The sequence below is a fragment of the Typopeltis vanoorti genome, chromosome 6 (assembly GCF_054136105.1).
Source record: "Typopeltis vanoorti isolate ZY-2024b chromosome 6, IOZ_Tvanoo_1.0, whole genome shotgun sequence".
In the NCBI taxonomy this organism is placed as follows: domain Eukaryota; kingdom Metazoa; phylum Arthropoda; class Arachnida; order Uropygi; family Thelyphonidae; genus Typopeltis; species Typopeltis vanoorti.
In genome coordinates this window covers 86,931,898-86,956,812 of record NC_143554.1, presented here as the reverse complement: position 1 = coordinate 86,956,812, position 24,915 = coordinate 86,931,898, and the positions used below count along the sequence as shown (strand labels likewise).

The window sequence follows — 24,915 nt, the reverse complement described above, 5'->3', positions numbered from 1 at the left end:
AACTATTCTTTTATATACAAGAGAACTAATTATATCTTCTTTTTTTATTAGCGATATTTAAACAAAATTGAGCTCACCATTCCTTTTCATCCTCAACTTTTTTGAGTTATTCTTACCCAAGTAATATGATTTCATTGAGTTTTTGCTGCTTAAATTGAAGAATCTTACGTTGTGAAGTGTTAAAGTTCATCATTTCTTATAAGATATCTTTATACGATTAAAGATATTTCATTATACTAATGAAATATCTTTAAAATCTCCCCACACGCCACATTGTCCTTTGCTCATAGTTATTAACTCCTTTTCTCTTTGCTACTGTCTGCAAATTATGACATTAAACGTTAAATTCCGTGATCACTATCACTGATAAATAAGGGAGGAAGGAGCAAACTCTGAGCCACGTGGAATCCCACTATTTGAAGCAGTTTAACTTACGGGTATGCCATTTAGTATGCTACTGCCTGCCTTCTTTTAGTGGAAAGACCACGTTAGGTTAGAGTAGTCCAGAACAGGAGGAATATTCATAAGCACATTTATACTGAAGGTGAGTTATCCGATCTTATAGGGATACAACATGGTTTTATTACAAATACACATCCACAAGAAAACACAGATTCCATGGCACCTAATTGTACAGTACTGGTTTGAATACTTTATTGAAATCTGTATATGATGTCAAATAATAGCGTCCTGACTCTAATTTCCTTGTAACAGAATCGTATAATAATCATCTTTGGTAAAGATTTGATGTCATAGAGAATTGATAATATATCGGTTTAAAATTTCTATTGTCTTTAAGACAATTTTAGTAACAGAGCTATTCGAAATTATTTATAATTCCACTTTGACCGGATGTAATTTAATGAAATTCAACCAGTCATTTCAGTTGTGCTTCATTAGACCACTTGAGGCAAAATAATACAAAAATATGAGACCTGAATGATAGCTGTCGACTGTTTATACTCAAGAGTAAGGAAATTATCTGAGGCAATTATAAAGAAAGGCAATGCTATTCTTATGACATAAAAAGTTTCTTAAAGTGTGGTTGGCGTCCAGTGCTAATCCTTAGAAGAAATAAAAACTACTGTTTTTTATGAAAAATATTCAAATACGGAATGTGACCTATCAATAGAGAAAATAAAGTTATAAATGACAAAAATCTTAATATCGTAAAATTTTCTTAATAATGAAATTAAATTACAGTAATATGTGGTTATTTATTCAAATTGTATAACATGCGCGCCCATGCCTCACGCGCACAGAAAATGAATCCTTAGGCCTAGTCCATAACCTAACCGGTTGATATCAAACCTTTACAGGTGACGCATACAGTAAAACAAGGATCGCGTATTATCCTTGACGTTAATCGCGAAACATGAGTTCCTGAGTTTGGACTACCAAGTGTGAATTAGAAATATATATGAGTTACAGTTATTCATGCTTTTGTGCTTGCTCTCTGTAGTTCTCTCCATACTGCAGATTGACTTAACTTTACACAAACTATGCACATACAACTTGGGGAAAAATTATCGTATAGCACAAAAAATCTGCATATTTAAAATGTGTGTCCTACTGACTCTCTCTTTGATAAATAATCGATGTGATCACTGAAATTTCCTTTGTTCCAAAATGTGATGTGGACACCTGTAGGAATTTAAAAAAACGTTCAATAACAATAGCACATTGCTGTAAAACATCTGCGTCGAGTCTTAGCAGTTTTTTTCAACGATTCCAGAACTGCACTTCAGTTCGTCTAAAATAAGCTTTTAGCTATTGTAATACCAATAGTATAATTTGTATGTCGAAGGCGTATTCTTCGTTCCAAATGCTCATATTTCATTCTGTGGTAATTAGTATCGGTTTTAAAATGATTTTCGTAAAACACTTGATTCTAAGTAGCATGTAATTTAAACAGTTATTACCTTTTTGTTTCGTGACATTAAACTGTAACGTTAATGCTTGTTATAAAGTTTAAGTAACTTTTTTCCCAACGAAATCAATTTACACTGTAAACATTAAGAGTAAATATGAAGTCTTAAGTGAAAGGGATTTCTTTTAGTTCTCTTAATATGCAATAGCGTCAAGAATGCTGAGAGTATTCTTTTTGCAGTCCACTCTAGAGCTCTTTTCCAGTCAAGTCTATTGAAAACTGCTCACTTTTAATCTCTTTCGTGAAAGTTATGCCTTCTTCCATTTCATTCTTATTCTCTTTCACTTTACGCTTTTGCCTTACTTATTAAATTAGGAGAAGTTTCATTTATCAATTTGACAGTCTGCTGCGCAGCTTTTGTCAGTTCAGTGAAGTTTGTTTATATTCGTATTGCTTTTTTGCTTTATTGACACACACAAATTTATTTCATTTTATTTTTTTATCTTTTTTTTTTCTTAATTTGATTTGTATTTACATATACTAAATCATTATTATTTATGGATAATTTATTAGAAAGCAGTAGAACGCGAATTCACATTTTAAGAATAAGACAATTATTCTTATATTATTATAAGAATATTATATTATATTTTTGATGAATGTGTTTGTTGAAACCCTTTGTCACATGGCACAGCGAAATGATGGATTTACTGTAAATATTATTGTTATTTTTTTTTTTTCAAAGCCTTTCACATAATTCGATTGTGTTTGCTAATCCCTTAAGGGGAGAATTTACAAATCGCAGTAAATTCACTATTTGAATTGTGAGCGGACATTCATAATGAAAGTAAATGTTATCAAATAGCGCTTATTATTAGAACAAAGAGGTAATTAAAACACCTCATAAAAATTCAGTTTAAGTAATACCTTAATTTCAAATAACTTTAAATATTGACTGCGGTTACTAAGCGATATTTAACACCATTATGGTTGAGCTCAATAATTTATTCTACATATTCTGAAGTTTAAGGATGTGGTTAAAATTTGAATATCACCTGCAGTTATATTCACTAAAAGTTTTATTTATTTGCTTATGTTTTTTAATTTACTATACTAGAGAACTAATAATTAAAGCACTATTAATTCAGAAAGATTTGTGCCTGCAAATATGCAACTGCCGTATAAGAAATCCTGAGCAAATGGACTTTCACTTGATTTGGTTGTTTGGAGAATTTGTCCCAGATAGTTGCCATCTAAAGTTTCATTTCTTTTTATCAAAAATGCAGCAGCACAGCTAAGTCGCATTGCATACCCGTATAGTTTACCTACTTAAGGCAGATGTGAATGTTTACGTTTTGATAATTTTGTTATTATTGATGCATATCACAACACATATAGAGTTTAAAATGTTGAATTTTAAGACGCCCACTAACTTTTCACTCTGAAACACAGTTCTGTGCGTGTGTCAGAAAGCTCTAGGAAATATCCATATCTTTCTCACTCTCCTCTCAGTAATAGAACATTTTAGATATTTTAGAATAAGAGTGTCCTGAAAAGTTCCCAGAAGACTTGCAGTTTAAATTGCACATATTAATAAATGGTATGCACGAGAATGGAGAAGGATCCCGTTCTTAGGTTGTAGGATGGAAATTCAGTAAGCGTAACGTCATAGATATTCTTAACTTGTCTGGCCAGTAATGTTGGCTCCCAGCTTACTGAGTTTGCTTCCGACAAGGCATATAAATATATTGTTACGTTTTCTGACAGAAATCTATCTCTTCTTGTTAGCTTGTATCCAAAGCAGAACTCCATTCCTTAAAAGTTGATATGATCTTGAATGTTATTCTGAAGATTTCTGCAGGCCTGCACTTTTACATTTCTTAACAGCACTTTCCACAGTCATTTTCGTATTGCCACAAGGTTTTATCTTCTACAACTTGTGCAGTCTTCCTCTGCCGGCAGCGCTCGTGCAGTAAGTGGTCAATATCCCATAAGGCGCCTGTCTCCCAGGAGACGACAACAAAACAGCCGCCGCACCCTTTGCAAAATTGCCACCGCTTTCAACTCGAGATCAATACCAACGTTTCCTGAGGATGTCAAAACAACAAGTGTTTGCTCCCGATTCGCTGTTGAGAAACGATTATACCTAATGATGTGAACTAAACGCTTATATAATATAATATGCAGTTAATTCTACGTCGAAATCTAATAAGATTTCGTTACTATATAAGCTGTGTATTTTTGGAACTTTTAAATGCACAAGAGAAACCTGAAGCGATTGCTTTTGCTAAATATGTATAGTGACATATCTTTGAATTGCCAATTTTTAAGTTTGAAGGGATGTTCGAAGTATGCACTCAGCCCTATGTATTCAGAGGGATTGAGCGCAATTATTAATTTTAGTAAACAAAATAATTTGGTTCCTAGTGTATTTAAATATTGACTTCAAATTATACAAATGGAAACATACAAATTGAACATTTTGTATGTTCCTCCCCCCCCCCCCCCCCACACACACACCACCACACACATACTCACTCACTCACACTCTTTCTCAAAGGATCTGCTGAGATATAGCGAAGATTAACCTTTGAAACCAGATGTATTCCATATGCACCATGTGATTATGAGTAAGATCCCTTTGAACTGAATTGCTTATAAAAGCACCCCGAAAGAAATTTTGTATGTGATCGACATAGGTTTGTACTTATTTTGTCTGTCTTCTTGACTGGAATGTTAATGTTCTGGCCTTGTCTGATTTTTCGCATCCTTGTGAGTTGTTTGTAGCTTAATCTTGCTCTGCCGATCGATGCTGCAGGAGTGTATAACTATACCATATTGTAATACAATCACGGGAAAAAAAATAGCGGATGATGTCACAAACTATGTATTAAAGAATTCATGTCATGTACAATCTCGAAGTTTTTGTGGTTGCGAGTTACAAGCGTATTACTCGACATAAAATGGTAAGGATGCTAAATAGTATTTTTTTTATTTAAAAAAAAACTTTTACCCACCTTTCTCTAATTGGTTATTTCATTTCATTTTATTTTTATTAATTCCTTCTCCCCAAAACGATGTCGCAAAACCTAAAGCACAATAATGAAGCGCAAGAAAGTGGATAAAGAAGAAAGGGAGCCGATTTATGTTTCTTGAACAGTTGGAGACAGATCGTAGCCTTTGGAGCAAATGATATAAGGAACGCTGTTCCAAAGAACAGAACAGAACAGACGTGCAAATTTAAACCCTCCTTTTTAATTGCATCTTTCTGTAAGGTTGAAGTTGAATTGTGGATGATTGTTTATCAGCAACTGCTGGCGGTTTTAGAAGGAAAGTGAAGGAGTAATGGTTTCCAGTTCGGTGTAGTAGCGCAATGGAATATTGACAACACAGAAACAGAATGTTTCTGAGGAAGTATTGAACTGATCCTGTGAGAGAGGAGTTATATTTTTAGCGAACTATTCCCTCCTTTGAATAGTATCGAGCATTTTAGGGAGTTTTGATGAATTACTCCAAATGTGATAACAGTATTCTATGGTTTAACGGATTTAGAATTTACATAGTCTTAAGAATTAAATCCGTTCAACTATAGAATACTGTTTTCGCCTTTGGGGCGTGTGATTCAATAACTATCCACTCTGAATAGGGCAGCCTGCTTTCTAGAAAATTCTTTTGTACAGACTAATGGATGTGTAAATTTCCAATATGAGAGACCTAATCTTGACTGGAACAATAAAGTATTACCAGGGGCAAGTGATGTGAGATCTTGCATACTAAAAATACTGTATTTGGTAGTATTTAAGTTCACTACGTTGTCGATACTCCGTTTGAGAATTGTAGGGAGATAGTATTTAAGGCATTGGTTTTATAGAAAATCTTTAAGATTGGTTCATTCAAGCACTACACGGTGTGAGAAATGAGTTGAATGATCTTATAGAAAGAAGATCATAGGCCTACAGAGACCTAGGCTATTCTGGCACTGATGGGGAATAAAGGGAAGAAACCACCAACTATGACACAGGGAGAACTAGTAACTCAATTTCAACGGGCAAGAGCTAGACCATAAGATGGCTAGGCCTTGTAACAAATTTCTAGACGATACAGAAGGAAAGTTAGATAAATAACACAGCGGGAGTAGATACTCTCTGGATGAAGAGACTTGTTAGTATCCAAGGTATTAAGGACTTTTCTGATGTTTCTGGCGAAATATAAGATCACTCATGAAACGATCTGGTTTTTTGTTATAGTAGGAGGCGATTGACCATGATCATCTATACAAAAGCTGGAGGAGAAGATTGATACCCGAAGGTTAGCCTTATCTCTGATGAGTGTCACGTTGAATGGGTAGAAGAAATGAAATAACAGATGCTGCGCCCAGTAGTACTAGTAGCAGCCTTTAATATGAAGCTGAGCTCTTTGGCATGAGCTATTTGGGATATGTCTCCTGTTTATATCTCAGTTTCAAAAGGTTTGTTTATTTCTGCACATTAGTTAAGCCGGACAATCGCATGCTAGTCTGCTTACGGCTTATTTCATTATATCGAGACCAGAACAACACGTGCAATTTAAAGACATAACATACTGGCTTCATATTCTTAGTTGTTCAGCCGCAGTTCAAACAGTTTGCAACTATAGTCTTACATTTGATTCCGTAGGATATTGTATAAATTGCCAAAGAACTGATTCTGACTTCACCTAGATGGCAGTAAGTAAGCAGGAGTAATGCTACTGAACTACTATGAGCAAACAAGGGATTTCATGTTATCTTGGAAACTCATGCGTTAATTAAACCTTATAATATTGCTGATGCTATGAGGTTATTCTTCAGCAGAAACAGCTGGCTTTCGGAACGTGCCATCATAAATAAATCGTCTTAGGACAGTTACGTTTCCCCATATTTCAAGAAGTTAGCTTGCACGAAGCTGTGACGTTGCGAGCTAATTATTCACCGATCGAAGACTTAGGACGTCCAATATCTTATTGAACAACTTGGGAGGAGTCATTTCTGAACTATCTGAACTAGAGCTGATTTCCGCTACCTCGCCTAACTATTACTAGTCCAAGATTTCCATTTTACTGTCTAAAATAATCTCGCATTACACTCGAACGAATTTCTGCCAATTATTCTTTTGTTTTCTTGAGAAAAATAATGGCAACATATTCATATATATTATTTCCTTTTTGATTCCCTTCTTTTTTCCAGTTCCTGTCCAGTACACTTGCTCTAATTTATTTAGTTGTCTGAGCACTGGAATTAACGCTAGTGTTATCTAACCCTCAAGCATATTTCATTTTTATCTGAAATGCGGCTTACACTGGCGCTTCGCTCACCTGCTATCTGCATTATTTACAGGTACACTTGCATAAATCTTTTTCTCCTTTGAATTCTCCTTTGTAAATTTCTCTTTATAGATGGGTACTATGAGAACTCTACTCAATCGTCATCCGGCGACCTTCTGTCCATATATGAATTATGAATGAAGAAATGAATTATGCAGTGTAGCCACTGTAAAACGTTTACGCTTCTTTGAGTATTTCTGGTTGAGTATCATCTATTCCACCCTCCTTTTGCACATATCGATTTTTGATGGCTTTTCTACCTCAGTTATTGATATGTGCTCGTGATAGCATTCCTGATGAATATTATCTATCACCATGTGATAGATAGTAATTATCAAAAATAATTACTCCAGGCATCTAGAATATTCTCACTTTTCATATTTACCTTTATCATCTCTGATTCCTTTTGTAGTACTCGTTTCCCTCATTTCTAAACTTTTTCAATAAAATATTTTGACGCCTTCCTGATATTTATATAATAAAATTTCAGTTTTGTGTCATCAACAATAACTATATAACCTTCCATCCACGATGTCATTGATTTACAAATGACCCATGGTTCTGGGTTCATTTGCTGTAATAATGAGATCATTATGCGCTATTCCTGTTGTCGACATCAAACATTCAGTAAAGAGATACCTGTTCGCGTGCCTCACCCCCTTTTTTTTTTCTGTGATTATTTTGAATCAGTCCAATTTTTCGTGTTGCTGCTTTAAATGGACGCGTAACGATTGCTTAGATCGTAATAACAGTAATGTAAACCTGGACTTTTATACGTTTTTTATTAACTGGTAAGATTTTATACAAATCTGCCCAACTGGAAGGGATAGTTAATGTGTGTGAGTATTAGATATATGAAGAGCCAAAGGCTTCAAGTGTGTAAGTATATTATAATACTATATAGTTTTTCTCTAAAAAATTCTTTTTCTATTTATGTTGTCTGTATTGTTCACTATTATTTATTGCTGATTTGAATGAGTCATAAACTTACTTATTATTTAAATAGGAAGCATTTCAGTTTCAGATCATCCAGTCTAGATCTGGATGGACATACTATCGTTTCTGAGTGAAAGTGATCTAGTGAGTCTCACATGGGCAGGCGAAAACAGTCAAACTGGTCAGAGAACACCCAGACTGCTAACATACCTAAATACATTGGTCCAGTATCCTTAGTTGCTTCTGTCATTTCAAATAACAAGATAATAATCACTCGTGATGTGATCTGTCTATAAATTAAATTCTAAACAACAAGTAAATAAGCAACTGTCTATAAACACGCTACACTTGAAAGATGTCGGTGATCACTTTCGCATTGTGATCATATTAGGAAACTTCATAATATCCCATGCCAAAAAATTTACGGTTTTTTTTTATTTTAGAAATGGAGAAGTTACATTTAATAAACGTAACGTCTCAATTTCTAATCTAACTAATAGGGGAAATTATTGTTCAGTTATCCTTAGTTCAATAAAAAAATTGGATGAACCAGAGATGGTGCATTCATTCCATATTACTGTTCAAACAGTGTGACAAACATTCAACATTCTGTTTTATTTATTAAATGTAGTGTATCGCTAAACGAAAGGATCTTGCTGTGGAATTTTATCATGCTGGAAGTGGAGGAGTTTGACTGGACTGTACAAAACTATTGTACAGCCTGATCAAACGGGGCACAACGTTAAAAAGGCATACTTTGATTAAACCGGACTAATCGAGAAACTAAATATATACAAAAAATTATAATTGGTTCCAAAAAAAAAATATTCTCCCTGTTTTTCAATAAATAAAACGAGATTAATAAATTCAAATGTCTTTATCAAAAATAATTAAACAAAAAATACATGTTTTTCGTAATTCATTTTTTATTCTCTAAAAATTACAATATCGATGTCTGCACATTTTTCTTTTTTGGGTTTTTCTCTTCATACATTTCTTTGTAGCAACCAATTACATTGTATTGTTTATCGTTCGGCGAATTGTAAGGATACGTTCAATATTGGGATCAACTTCCATAATATGCTCTGACAAGGTTTCAACCATTTTAATAATTTTTGATAGTTGTTCAGCTGTTATTTCTCGTGCAGGCACTTCAACACAGTCGTCGTTGTCTAAGTTATCCTCCCGCTCTTCATAAGGGGAAGGACAACTTCCTTTTTCACGGCCAATTTTAGCAAAGGATGCACCTTCTTCATGAAGCTTGTTTATATCGAGTTTTTGTTCTAAAGTGAACCATTTAAGTTTCTTGGTGACAGAATCACTTTCACGTTTTTCTTTTTGCACTCATTAAGTAGTTTTTTTTTAAATGGGATTAAAATTTAATTATCACAAATTCAATATTAAAGTTCACAAACGTCCACTGCTTACTCGTACTATACTTACACATTAAGACGTTGAACATAATGCTGCGTTTACATTCTCGCCGAGTCTAGGGACATACATATACAAAGGGGAACCCCCCGAAAAAATTGAAATATCGTATCGCATCACTTTAAAAGCGCACAAAAAAGAGACTTGACTGTATAAAGGAAAAACACCGAACACTTATGTATAAAAAATAATTTTGTGTACCAATTTTTTAGGATTTAAAACCAGACTATAGTGAATCCGGACTATGCGAGGTATTGCCGTATTTAATATGGTATGTCTGACGTGCCATATTAAATTACCATATTGACATACCATATTAATATGGTATGTCAATAGATTCTTTTGACATACCATATTAATATGGTATGTCAATAGCTTCTTTTGGGGAGAAGAGAAAAACTGGTAACAACATTTTAATACAAGAACGAGTCATATCACGTGTCTCAGTCGCAGCTGTCCAGTAGGAGGAAACACTATTAGAGTTCAGAGACATGGGAATAGATGTGTAATCAATTAATTTTAAAATAATAAATAAATGAAAATATATAAAATTAACAGCAACCGCTTCCCAAAACTTAGAAATAGGGATACAGTCTGTCCGATTAAAAGTAGGATGGTGGCGTAGGTCTTCACGATTCAAAAAATAGCCGATCAGATTTGAACTGTAGTGTAGCATCTTGGTACGACTCCGTGAACTCTGTGTCGAATGGCATGAGAAGCAAGGCTTGAACCTTCGGAATCCGAAAAAATCTTATATAATCTTGATGTTCTTCGATTCTAATAGTAGCACAACGGCCAGTCTGTCCAAAGTAGCAAAGATATAACAGAGTATTTGATAAACACCAGGCAAGGAAAAAGGTGATAAGTTACAAGAAATATAACTTCCGGGCTGGTTTGAAAGTGGTGTATAAATTATATCTATGAAGGGTTCTTGCTATTTGTTCAGATGTTCCTTTAAGGTGGGATATGCTGATCCTTTTTAACATCAGATTCCAATTTGGAAGAGGGATGATAATTATCAAATATTATCTTTATGAAGTCTTGCTGTATCCATTAAGTATAGAGTAAGTTTTATTTTATTTAATTCTTCTAATAGAAGAGACTCAGAAAAAGAAATTGTGCGTGCTAGGTGTATAAGGATTTTGATAATGCCTAGTTTTTTGCGAAAGGAAGATATTGAGTATGAATATTACTAGCAGAGTTATGCTGTATTAAAGTATCCAAAAAGGGAAGATTGTTGTTAGTTTTACGTTCATTGGTGAATGTGACTCGAGTCTATAAAGAGTTAATTTTATCCAGGAACTGAAGTAGCTCTGTTTCAGAGTGAAACCAGATCGCAAAGATATCATCGACAAAACGTAGCCAAATGCGAGGTCTGGAGGAAATGGTAGTAATCCGATCCTCTAAGTGCTCCATAAAATAATCAGCAAGTCATGTGATATACGACTACCCATTGCAGTACCTTTGATGTGCTGAAATAATTTATTTCATTTTTTATACTTTTATTTATTATTTTAAATTAATTAATTATACATCTATTCCCATGTCTCAGTAGTCTAATAGTTTTTTTTTTCCTACTTGGACAGCTACGACCAAGACACACGACATTATACGCATGCCGTGTGACTCGTTCTTGTATTTCTTGTTTGTTACCTGGTTTTTCTGTCTTCTCTCTGAAAGAAGCTCATGACATATTGAGCGAAATATATAGGAGTAATAAACTATATTTATTTTTCTCATACATGTGTGAAGCCGTTATTCAAGAAATCTAGATTCCGTACATAAATGGTTAAAACGATCATACAATCAAATTGAATTAATCAAATATTTCTGTCTTCGAAGTAAACTATTTTCATAATAATATATGTATTACTAGCCTGTAAAAATATGTTTGTAACCTTTTTGATAGGTGTTCAGTAAACATACTGTTGAACAATACTTCATTGATTTTTTTCAATTATAGGTACAAAGTTTCTCTGTAGTCAGGTGACCGCACCCATACGGAATGAAGAGGGGGACATAGCAATGTTTATCATGAACTTTGAAGACATAACTGATGCTCCATACCGTGATGAATTGCCCTCTCCATATCCAAGTCCAATAATAGGTATGGTAATTTGCATTAAAGAAAATACTATAGCTAGAGATTTCATTAGATGCAGTTAAATTAAATGTTAACATTTTCCCCTTCATCTTTCTCTCGATTCCTGGTCACTTAAACTTTTTTGCATTGAGAAATTTTCACTAATGCTAATTTATTTCAAACTGATATTTCAAGTTTTGAAAAAGTTTTGCACCCTTCAATACTTGCAGTACACAAATAAAAATGCAGTTAAAATATGTATGTCAAAAATATTAACATCCTTTTATTTATATATATATTCTTGGATGTAAAATTCAGTGACCAATTTATTAAGTTTTGCCACTTTGTAATATTTCTATCTGTTCGGGCATTACTGTCCACAAATTCACACGATTACAACAAATTCCACTTTTACACCAGAAAATGCAGAATACTACACAAGGAAAAATTATCATGGCAGACAGTTATGCCATTCGTGGGCCATTCTTTGTAGCCTATCACCGCAAATCGTCTTGTTGGCAAGTAGCAATGCTTAACATGCTTTGAACCACACTGGAAATAAATCCTCTAAGGACTTTTACCCCACAAAGGGAGTAAACAACTGTTTGTTCAAATCAACTTTGGAATAGGTAGGCAGCCGGTTCATCTTTAGTTGTCGTCGTGGCAGTTTGTGGCTGCGGCCATTTCAAGACTTGGCAAGAGTACAGTACTCATCTGCCGCCATCTCATTCCTGAATCCTAACTCATATTACAGTCTGAAATGATATAAATTCTATAGTGGAATTTTCAGGATTGCCGGATTAAATTCGGAGGTTCTGGGAGGGGACAAAAGCTATCTGCTTGTTCCAAAGATCGACTATCTAACTCACGGAAATGCTGAAAAAGTTGCCAACTAGAACAAACCTATAATGGCCTTTCTTCTGGTATCTTATTATGGATACTGAAACGTTATCACACGGCCATATAAGCACTTTACTTCTATTGGAAAATCTAGTAATTGTGCAGGCGCATAAAACTTTATTTCAAAAGTACCTTACGGTTCTTATATAAATCCATTCTTGTATCTGCTTGGAATTTTGAATATGTGTATCTTCGCTTATTACTGAAGTATCGATCAACAGCTTAAAAAATACAAGTAGCTTATACAAACATTTTCCTCTGCTAAGAGAACTTTAATAGTGTTTACAGTTATCTAAAAGGGTTGTACTCAATATTCATGCATACTTGAATTTTGTGCAATGGGAACTCTATCAGAGTACTGCTATTATACAAAAAAAGAACACTCAGTTTACAGATATAATATGCTCTCCTCATAAGCTTAGTTACTTCGGCTATGATCCCATGCAATAACAGAATTCTGTTTTGTAATACAGCCGAACAACCAATCCACGCTTGTAGGAGAATGAAATAATTATTAATTTAACGAACGAATCAAAACTTTAAACAGAACCATACCGAAGTAATTTCGAGGTTAAGGAAAGGGATTCTCATCTAGTTTCTCTTACTAATAACTGCAGTTACAGACCTTTTCGTCTTCTCCAATGTTTATCATATCCCAGCTTGATTTCTGCATGAAATTTCACACATCTGATTAACGACTGATTCATGTTGCTTTCCTTAAGCATTGTATATAACTGCCATGGACAGCATTGCTCTTTTTCAGTCTACAATCTGCACTTTCAGATCCTGCTACCTGATAGTTGTATCACGAATGTCTGGAAGTTGCTTTTCATAGCTAGTTGTTTGACTACCACTTTGCTTATTGGTGGCCTGAAGTAGCTCCAAAAATACCATGTTTAGTTTCTAGAACAATTTCTCTGAATTATGTAATCCTTAGTTCACCGATAGTACTGATGTACTATTCGTTTTCAACCTTCCCTGGGAAGGATTCTCAAAAAATAAAAAAAATAAAAAAATAAATAAATAAAATAAAACTGTTTTGATCTTCATCAACTCGAACAACATATGCAAAATTTCCTACAAATCGGATATTGCAATCGTACTAATAGCTGCGGACTTTCACTTGGAAAGTAGTCACCCTAATACTGGTCCAATGACTAGCTTAGTTTTTGTGTGTGTGTGTGTGTGTGTGTGTGTGTGTCGGGGAGCGGGAATAGAAACTTGGATTTTTTCGAAATATCTAGTTCTTTCTTCTTCTTGGTATCTGTCTATTTAAAACTTTGTATCTCACCCAGTCCGTTTGCAATCTGTATTTGCTCTGATAATTTTGGCTATCTTGATTCTACCACATTTTTCTAAATTTTTGGACAGCCAGATTTTCTTCGTACGATTTTTGCTATTATCTTTCTTTTTATTTTCCTTATATAATTAAGCTTTATTAAAAATATTTCATAATTTAAATTTCGTATAACAGAAATAGATGCTTCAGATTTCTACTTACGTTGAATTCTGAGGCATGCAACTACTTGTGTAACATTTTTTTTTTTTTTTTTTTGACACTGAATAATTTATACGTACGTTTTACAAACAGAGGGCCTAGTAGTAATGGAATAAATACTACTATTAATTGTATGTAGTTCATTTATATTTATGCCTAGCATACATTAAAGATTATTACTAAATCGGTTTGACCTAGTACTTTGGAGATCAGGCACGTCGCACAAATTAAGTGCATTAATTATTTTAACTGTAATAATAACTTTTCTAACGAATTAAATATGCATTTTAACTCTAGTAATAGGCTTACATTACAATTCCTGCAGTTAGCGGAAGAATAAAAACTGTATATACATACTTGTGAAAACTTGTTTCAGAATAACTCCGAATTATTTCCGGTTGGTTTGCTACGGTTTGAAATTTTGACTAGCTTTCCAGCCTCTTACTTTAATCTTACTTTAATGAATTAATTTTATATCAGTTACCTTTTTTCTACTAAACTGTTGATACTCACATAATTTCAATGTATTTACAAGACAGCGGAAGGCATTAATCCTATTCTATCTCCCAACAGGTTCTCTTGTTTATTGACCTCTTTTATTTGTTGTAGCGATACGAACTCTGCTCCGCTTACTTAATATTATGCGAGGATTCTGAGTTACTAGTAAATCGAGAATCTGTACCCTGAAATTGAAATAGAATGTTTTTATGGTATAAGGATGAAAATCTTATAAAAGCATTTATTAATTTAGCTTAGTGAAGTCGATATTTGTCTCTCAGAAAAAGAGATGAGGTAAAAAAAAAACATTCTTCGAATTCGAAATGTATGTTATTTGTCATTCTTCTTTTGATATTAACAAGCCATTGAAAAATAAAAAAAACTTATAAGATAAAGAGATGAGAAACTACCGTGCAATATGTTTATCAGATGCGAAATCATTTGAGGCTGAATTTCTAATTTCTTTGACCTTTTATGTGAATCTCACCTACAAAAAACAAAGGTTGTAAACCTATAATATATTAGTACAGTAGATGTGTGCTACCTTCAGTCAGAAAACTCACCAAACATGGATTATTTTCAAACCATGTCACATCTTTAGTAACAGGGTGGTGGGGGTGTGATATGAAAATCGTTTCCCACCTAAAAACATTTGCAAACAGTTATGACAGTGAGATTTCAACTCATAACCTGTTAATTGGAAAAGAGAGACTAACCACTCGCCTAAACATGCTGGCCATAAGTTTACAGCATACGAGTTTTTAGTAAAAAATACTAAAAACATTCGTTTGAAGTACAAGTTTTTTTTTAGTTGCATTTAGTAAAATATACCGATTCTATGAAACTTTTCTAGCTGATAGAATGCATTTTGGCTTCACATTTCATATTATGGCGTTACACGTAATCTAGGAATCCAGTATGTATACATGATGCAAGTGGCGTGCAGCACGTAAAACGGATTGACAATTATTCTGCTATTAATAAGCGGATTGTAGTTTCTGGGGAATATTAATGCAGGATAATTGTTCTTTAGGATCGAGATAGCAGGAAGGAATGGAGTGAAAACTTTTATTTTACAAATCTACTTTTAAAATAAAATTCTAAATTTAGAAATTTTTAAATCAGGCAACTAATAAAGCTACTCCCCGCGCAAAACAGTGAAATAGTTGCGTATGTTTGGCATTGGTTATTCGGATCGCATTTTAATTCGATAAACCTCTAACTCTCAGGAATAGTTTCAATGTTTTTTTCTTAATCATCGTGCAATATACTTAAGTGCAGCATAGTGTACGAGGTAGTACCTAAAGTTTTTTAGATTATACACAGTAATATAACTATGTCGCGTCCCATCAAATGTCATCTTCATCCAGTAGGCTGACTATTTATTCAACCTACTTGTGGATATCTACCTGATATTCATAATGTGCAGTAGAAGGCTAATATGGTGAGGCTCTAATCTCTTCCATCTCGCAGTTAGTATCCTGTAGATGTGTGTTCACCTGGCCGGATTGCCGAATTTGAGCGATGAAAAACCAAAGTTTCGGGGGGGGGGGCTCTTTTCCTCCGTATGAGACCGAGTAACTCGCCATATGATGAAAAACACCTGATAAAGGTTCGTTCCCCATAGACGGGATTCGAACTCTGGTCTTTGCAACCAGAGGGCTCGTCTATATTAGCTGAGCTAGTGGCGCTGTAACTATGTGGCGCCTCCGTAAAAATGTACGTAATAATCTGCATGTATCCACTCTGTAGAAACAATATAGATATATACTTTAAGGAAGGGACAATTGATTAGTATTAAAAGAAAAATAAGATAACTTTTCAGATTATGCCCCACGTGATTTCTTTGAATAAATTCTGACTTCTAGTGATTTCAGCAATACCATTGATAGATATCATTATTGCATTTTTATATGCGTGCACATCGTACTAAGGTCAATAATCTGTAATCTTTTCTTACTGTTATTATAAAGAATTATTTAAAACTAGTGTACCCCCTCACAGATTAAGCTCTTACCATTTTTTTTTCCTTTTCCGAATTTGGAATTAAATAATTTGAAAAAAATGACTTAACAGGAAATAAATTTAAAGCAGAGAAAATAATAGATGCACATTGAGAAATTCATAGCCATTCATTATCATCGTTCGTATTTGCTACACGCTGTAATGCTTAAAAGAGAAAAAGTCTTAATAACTGGATATTATCGCTGATATTCAGACGATTCGTGTCCTGTTATCCTATTTAGATCGCTATAAAATATGACAGATTGAATTCATTTTAACGTGGAACTGTTTGGTAGTTATTTTACATGAGTAAAAAACAGACAAACCTGCAAAACAGGCAAACTGGCAAGCAGAAGACATGCCTAATACATCGGCTTTGCAGACATATTTACTCTAATCTGTCCAGCCATTTGATTCACGTAACTGTACATATCAAGTAAAGCATCACTTATATCATAGTTTTTACTATACGATGACTTTCAAGAAATTAACATAAGCTGGGTTGTATATTGGCCGAAGGATTTTAATAATTTAAACTAAGTAAAAACACCAACACGTTTCGCCAACTTAGTTGTCTGGCTTCGTCAGGGTGTATAAAAGAGATACAAATCAACTTAAACTGTTCGTGAAGGAATGAGCCGAATACAATTGTATTTTTTTACAAGAACGCGTACATCAAAAGATGTACACTTTCTTGTTTCAGAAGAACGCGTACATCAAACGCATGAAGCGTGTATGATATCAACTGTTGTTATGCAGGAACGTTCTGTAATTAGCAGCGAAATTTAACTCTGGCGTGCTTAATGATCTTATGAGGATCTTCCAAATATCAGCTAGAATTAAACCTTGATTTCTATTAAGGTTGCGTTTAGAACGGATGATTGCTATAGCTTCTTTTATGTTTAGGGAGCAGAGATAGCACAGACAACTGTGGATAATCTGTCTCTGTGGTCCTAAACCTTAACTTATATTGTTTCTGAAACCTTAACTTATATTGTTTCTGAAACAGTGAGTTATACGGTCGAATTCGCTACATTCCCGAGGAAAAACTTTGCTTGCCTGTGCCTAAGAGTAACTGAGTCGGACACCAGCTGAAATTCTAGATCAAACGTTCCATTAGTCGGATATTAGAACCGTGCCTATAACAGTTTTCTTTTCTATAAATGGCTTCATTATAGAACTAGAGAAGGATTATTAGTATCACTTATAAATGTTTGGCCAATAAAGCAATCCATTATAATGGGAAAAAAAAAAGCGATTATTCAGCCTTGAACACTAAGACAATACTACAACGTAACGCATATGAACAACCCAGTTTATTTAACAATTAAACTGGGTTGTATATTGGCCGAAGGATTTTAATAATTTATACTAAGTAAAAACACCAACACGTTTCGCCAACTTAGCTGTCTGGCTTCGTCAGGGTGTATAAAATACATTATTATTATTATTCGTGACACCTCCAAGGAGTCCGAAGACTCATCGCGGGAGGGCACCTACTATAGAACTATCTCCACCACTACACCGAACCTCTAACAATCATCTCCATCAACGCCATCTACCGCCCACCACCACAACTAGTATTTTTTGTCTGTAAATTGCGTGTTTTCTGAAAGGCCTATTTGTCTGTATGCGGGATGAAAAACCCGAATTTCCGTGAGTAAAAACCGTGCTACCTTCGATTGAAAAAGTCCACATAAAGATTCCTCCCGTCTCGACTAGAATCGAACTTAGACCTATTCCAATCGAAGGGCGCAATGTACCGTCGTTCTTCCAATTGCGCTACGGAGGCGCTTAGAAAGTTGATACAAATCAACTTAAACTGTTCGTGAAGGAATGAACCGAATACAATTGTATTTTTTTACAAGAACGCTTACATCGAAAGATGTGCACTTTCTTGTTTCCGAAGAACGCGTACATCAAAAGCATGAAGCGTGTATGATATCAATTGTTGTTATACAGGAACGTTCTGTAATTAGCAGCGAAATTTAACTCTAGCGTGCTTAATGATCTTATGAGAGTCTTCTAAATATCAGCTAGAATTAAACCTTGATTTCTATTGAGGTTGCGTTTAGAAAGGATGATTGCTATAGCTTCTTTTATGTTTCGGGAGCGGAAATCTTCTAAATATGGCATGGAGCCAGTACCGTCGACAGGGTTTAGCATAGAGGCAGCCTGCCTCACGGTGCGGCTTAATAAGGACGCTCGTTCAGCCATATTGCGGTAGGCGCCGTCGCTACACTTACTACGCTTACAGGAATTGTTAACGTAGTAAGTGCAGAAAGAAATTTTTTTCCTAGCTTAAACTTATTAAAAATTATTTGCGAACAGCAATGACCCAAGAAAGATGACTGGTTGGTCTAGCAACTATATCAATAGAGACGGACATAGCTCATAATATAATTTAAATTTAGAAAAGCTTATAAATAGTTTTATTGTGCGATATCCCTGTAGAGTAAACATTTAATTGATATTATTATGTAATCGTTCAGTAGAAGTGGCGTTTGCACTCTACAGCGCTTGGGCGAAGACGAAAGGCGTTCGAATCTAGTCGCCGACTAGAACTTTTTCTAAGCCTTTTCTCGACCGGTTCCAGAGTTTAATCGATCTCTGGCACGGGCTAGCGGGTTTTTCCTCCCGGAAACTCGGGTTTTTCGTCCGGTAAACAAAAGAAAATCGGCCGTCGAACCCACACTGTTTTCAGACATTAAAAATATTGTATTAGGGACCACCAGATGGCGGCACTTACTAGCCGCCTTCTTCACTGCGTGCCGTTTAATTAGTGATAGCCTTGGGCCAGCTATTTCTGATTGGCTACCAGTGGAGATTGAACTGACAACTCTGTCTCAAAAAGTTAGATAGAGCTAAAAACGGCCTCGCATACTCCCTATACTGGAACATAAAGGTTTTTTTGTGATTTTCTGATTTTTTTTTTTTTTTTAATCATTTTGCATTGGTGTTTCTCTTGTAATAAAAACAAAATAGCAATTGGAGATTTTCTTATATTTTTGTCTTATAATCCATCAGGGGTGATATTTATTTGTTTGCTGCATGGAGCTCTTGTCCCATTCGATGGTATGATTTGTCCTCGAGAAATGAAGGGCTAACCCAGAGTTGTCTTCTCTGTTGTTGTTTACATCTCCGACGTATTCTCTTTTTCTGATTTCCAAACTTCTTGAGGTCTGACCAATGTAATTTAATCCACATGAACAGGGAATGTTATAGACACCGGCGTATTTGAAGAAGGCATAACTGTCTTTCGGAGATCTTAAAAAGTGGCGGAGAGTCTTTAAAGGTTTAAAAGTCACTCGTATTTCATGTGGCTTGAGGAGTGTAGCAGTCATTTTAGAAACTGTCCCAGCATAAGGAATGGCAGTGGTGAATTTGTAACGTTTTTTCTCAGATTGTTGTGGGTTTTTTTTCAGAAAAGTGTCTTATTGATCAGTTTTTTTTTTTGAATAACCATTGTCTATCAGGGTTTTTGGTGTGCGTGTGTGTATATATATATATATATATATATATATATATATATATATGGGATAATTCATCTTTGAGATCTTCTTTTTTTTCTGTTGTGATGCGAGCGGCCCTATTTTTGAGCATGTGTACAATGCTCAGTTTTTGAGAAATGTGGTGCGAAGATGTGAAGTGCAAATATCGGCCTGTGTTGGTTGGTTTGGATGGAATTAATTCTCCCACATACTTATTATCGAAACACCTCGCCATTCTCCTAAAGGCACACATCCGTAATTCGGATACCTACATAAAAAATTCACAACATTTCGTTGATAAATTGAAGAACATCTGATCTTCCAAACAGACATACTTGCAAGCTTGGATGTAATATCCTTATTTACTAACGGTCCAGTAGAAGAAGTAATCAGCATTTTGAGCAACCTTTTCCCCTCAAGATATTGCTTCTCTTGTCCATCATTGCCTAAAATCTAATTTTTTTCTTATGGAATGGAACGATTTACGCACAATTAACAGGCCTCTCAATGGGCAGCCCTCTTTCCCCACCCCTCACCTTGTGCAGATCTCTTTATGGAGAAATTAGAAAATAACATTGTCTCAATTAGACCCTAAACCCACAGTGTGGTGGAGGTACGTGGATGACATATTTATCGTATGAAAAAACACAGAAAAAGATCTTTTTTTTTCTAACCAAGATTAACTCCTTCCATCACAAAATAAAGTTGACCTTGAAACTTGAGAAGGACAAACAATTGTCATTCCTGGATACCTTAATTAAAAACAAAATGGATGGACATATCAGCCTTGTAGTTTATCGCAAACCAACCAACATAGGTCGATATTTGCACTTCACATCTTCGCATCACATTTCTCAAAAACTGAGCACCGTACACATGCTCAAAAATAGGGCCATTTTTAAGATTTCAGAAAGACAGTCATGCCTTCTTCAAATACGCCGGTGTCTATAACATTCCCTGTTCATGTGGATTAAATTACATTGGTCAGACCTCAAGAAGTTTGGAAATAAGAAAAAGAGAATACGTCAGAGATGTAAACAACAATACAGAAGAAAACTCTGGATTAACCCTTAATTTCTCGAGGACAAACCGTACCAACGAATGGGACAAAAGCTCCATGCCCTATTTAATAAGATTTTCAAAAATTTGGGATAAAGATCTTTGCCTACTCCCTGTGGAAAATAAAAAATATCACACGATTTATTTACTTTTATGATTTTGTTTTTGGCTTCATTGAATTAGTTGAAATCTGGTATTTAAATCCTCTACTAAACATTGTCCATTCACCAAATTTTGGCGTCATTTGGACCGTTTTTAGTGGAAAATGGCAAAACAAAATTATATTCCTGTAATATACTGCACATAAGTCAAAAATGCTCTACGAAAAATGTTGTCACTATTCAAACTATTACAAAATGAACTATATTATGATGTTTACGATCATTTCCTTGCTTGTTTTAGCAAGGGATTAATCGTAAAGCAGGATTTTTAGATAAATAAGAGAGGTGAAAAATTCTTGCTATCACATTGCGTAACTCAAAAATTTGCATACTGTTAAAATTTTTCCGGTCTTTATTGGTATTCTCGTTTTTTTTGAGTGAAATGTTTTTGTACGGGAAAACGTTTGCATGTACAAATACAATGTATGGGGTGCCACCGTAAACAAAATCCGACGCCTCAAACCATGATCATTTAAAGCGTGTTTTTGTTCATGCTTTAAAGAGGTGGACTAAATTTTGAGCACATTCCACCACCACCACTCACAGACTTCCAATTTGCTTATTCTATTCATTTGTTAATTTATGTTTGTAATTAATTTATTTTATGCTCCAATGATGTTTGTCTTTCATTATGCCATAATGAAAGAAAAACCATTCTGTTTTTCTTTCATTGTGGATGTAAAGTGAATATTTTGTTGCTATAGCAGTAGTAAACAATTTTCCCGGTTTTATTGAATCCATTATGTTTGAAATTACGGTCGAATCAACAAAGACTATGGGACCAATATCAACTATTTCATTGACTTTCATGCATTACATTTGGGTTATTTTGACTTGTTTTGTAGGAGAAAAAAATCTGCACTTCTTTATGATACCAGTTAACTTGTCTTCCTTCGAAAATCCGTTATAAAGGTTTTATATTTTATGCATTATCCGCGTTTATTCCAGATTCGCTTAACATATAGTAAATTGTTATAATTAAATTATGACAAGAAATCGCAAACTGTAGTCATTATCGTACATCATATACACTAGCTTTCGAGATATTTGATATTTTCTAATGAATGGATTAGGTACACTTGGAAAATATTGAAGATATCAACTGTAGTATCTTGAGGATATAGAAAACAGAACTCTTCATGTTATAATCCTAATAATTGATATGAATGGCTGCCGTATAAACATATACAGGGTGGTTCAAAATTCCACGTACAAATTTTGAAGGGAGGTAGAAAACATCAAAATCAACCATATTCACATAGAAAAGCATGACCGGAAACGCCACCCGAAAGTGATACGTGGCGCTGTTCGCCAGCGCTCCAGGTGAGCAATTGGGGCTTCCTCATTCAAGCTTTCGACGTCGTACGAAGAACATGCGTCGTTTTACGAACGCTGAGATGGCAGACATGCACCTCGTTTACGGGTTGCTGGTGGTAATGGACGAACCGTTGTACGAATGTATCGCGAAAGGTATCCAAACAGACGTGTACCGCATCACCAAATGTTTGCCTATTTTCACCAGAATTTTTGTGACTATGGTCATTCAGGGATCACAGGCATGATAGTGGGCGGTCACGATCGACGCGAAATCCCGCCATGGAAGAGGAGGTGTTGCATGCGATGGACAATAATTGAGAGACAAGTACACGTGCCGTTGCCTCTGCTATAGGAGTATCTCGATCCAGTGTATTGCGCGTTTTGCACTCTGAGTCCTTACATCCATTTCATCTGCAACGGGTCCAGTTATTGATGGTCGAAGATTATCCTGGCCGTGTGGAATTCGCGCACTGGTTTCTGCAGAAAAGTGCCGTAGACCCGGATTTTTCAACTTGTGTTTTTGTTCACGAATGAAGCTTCATTTACCCGCGAAGGGTCTTCAATCACCACAATGCTCATGTGTGGGGCCATGAGAACCCACACGCTGTGTGATCACATGCTGCACAACAACGCTTCGCCATTAATGTATGGGCAGATATCGTCGCTGACTGTTTAGTCGGCCCATACTTGTTACCACCCCGACTGGATTCCCAGAAGTATCGGACCTTTCTGGAAGAAGTTCTGCCAGATTTACTGAACAATGTTTCAACGACTATGCGTCGGCAGATGTGATTCCAACACGACGGGGCTCCAGCTCATTTCGGCATTTCTATGCGTCAGTATTTGGACAGGTCCTTTGGGACTCGATGGATTGGGCGTGGTGGACCCATCGCATGGCATCCCCGCTCACCTGATTTATCGAGCATTGATTTCTTTCTGTGGGGGACCCTTAAAGCCATGGTGTACGAAACGCCCGTTGTCTCTGACATGGACCTCATGGCAAGAATCGCCATCGCCGCTGCTAATATCCAGGAAACTCCAGGTATTTTCGAAAATGTACGGCAGTCAATGCGTCGTCGGTGTCAGGCATGCATCACTGCTAATGGTCGTAACTTTGAGCACTTGATGTGAAACCATATTATGCATCCAACTACTATTGAACTGTTCAGTTACGCCTAATAAAGGTTTTTACACTACTTACTGCCTTGTGTTATTTCTATATCTTTGTGTCCATGTTAGTACCTTCCGGTGGCGTTTCTTTCCGGTCATGCTTTTCTATTTGAATATGGTTGATTTTGATGTTCTCTACCCCCCCCCCTCAAAGTTTGTACGTGGAATTTAACCACCATATTGTTCTTCGATATCAGTACTAAAATACAACTTGAATGATATAGCTTGATATGGATGAGTTCCATACAGCAAAGTTGAGCATCAAATTGTTTCGCTCGATAGGTCTTCTTTCTTGCTCCCTGAATAACTGACATAAATCTCCCTTAACAGTGAATTGCCTGGTTGGCTATGATGAAAAGGAACAGAGATGAAAATTACAGTGCATTAGGGCTAGAGTGTTTCATTCGTTATTAGGAGTATATTACAATATCCTTATTATAATATACTCCTTTATTAATGGTGCTGCTTATGTGTTATATTCTATCTGGTATTGAAAAGCTGTGTACTGCTAATATATGTCGCAGAACACGTTCTTCAAAGCCTACGATTCTTATTAAACACGAAGTTAAGTTTTGTATACCCTAGTTTTGTTTATTGTTATGGTTAATCTTATGATTTTTCTCCCTCAACCTGATTACAACTTTCTGTGCAGTGAATTTAGAAGGAATGTTAGTTCCTTCTGGAATTCATATTTTTCTTACAATATTTAATGACCGCAGTTCATATTAATTCCTACGTTTGAAATGTGATCTCTGATCTTGCAGTTTTCAGGCGTTTACGCCGCCATCTTCCGATCCTTGGCGGCAGGGAGAGGAGCAGAGATGATGTGAACAGCGAGGATTCACAGACAGATGGTTTGTTTATAACAAAATTAGCTACGCTTCTTACATCTTTCATGCACGAGGCTTCATATTACTAGCTTGTTAGTTGTCATTGCTGCACTGTTTCATGCTGTATATACTGCCATTTTACTGTATTCACGCTTTAACATTTTTGTTTATTACACATTTGTACTTCTCATTAACTTGTAATCCTTAGTTTTCTTAATAACCACGAATCCCATGCGATTCTTGCAAACTTACACTGGAATACATTTCGATCATAAACCACAATATATATATATATATATATATATATATATATATATATATATGTAT

At 35.3% G+C, this 24,915-nt stretch overlaps 1 protein-coding gene across 4 annotated transcripts in view; it reads left to right on the top strand.

Annotated features, from left to right (window-relative positions):
- LOC150105668 (voltage-gated inwardly rectifying potassium channel KCNH6-like) overlaps positions 1 to 24,915 on the top strand; it is a 373,820-nt gene that overhangs the window by 46,505 nt on the left and 302,400 nt on the right. For all 4 annotated transcript variants that reach the window (XM_090394297.1, XM_090394298.1, XM_090394296.1 and 1 more), the window contains exon 3: positions 11,541 to 11,684. In XM_090394297.1, the coding sequence (XP_090250423.1) occupies positions 11,541 to 11,684 (144 nt within the window). The remainder of the gene's footprint in view (positions 1 to 11,540; positions 11,685 to 24,915) is intronic.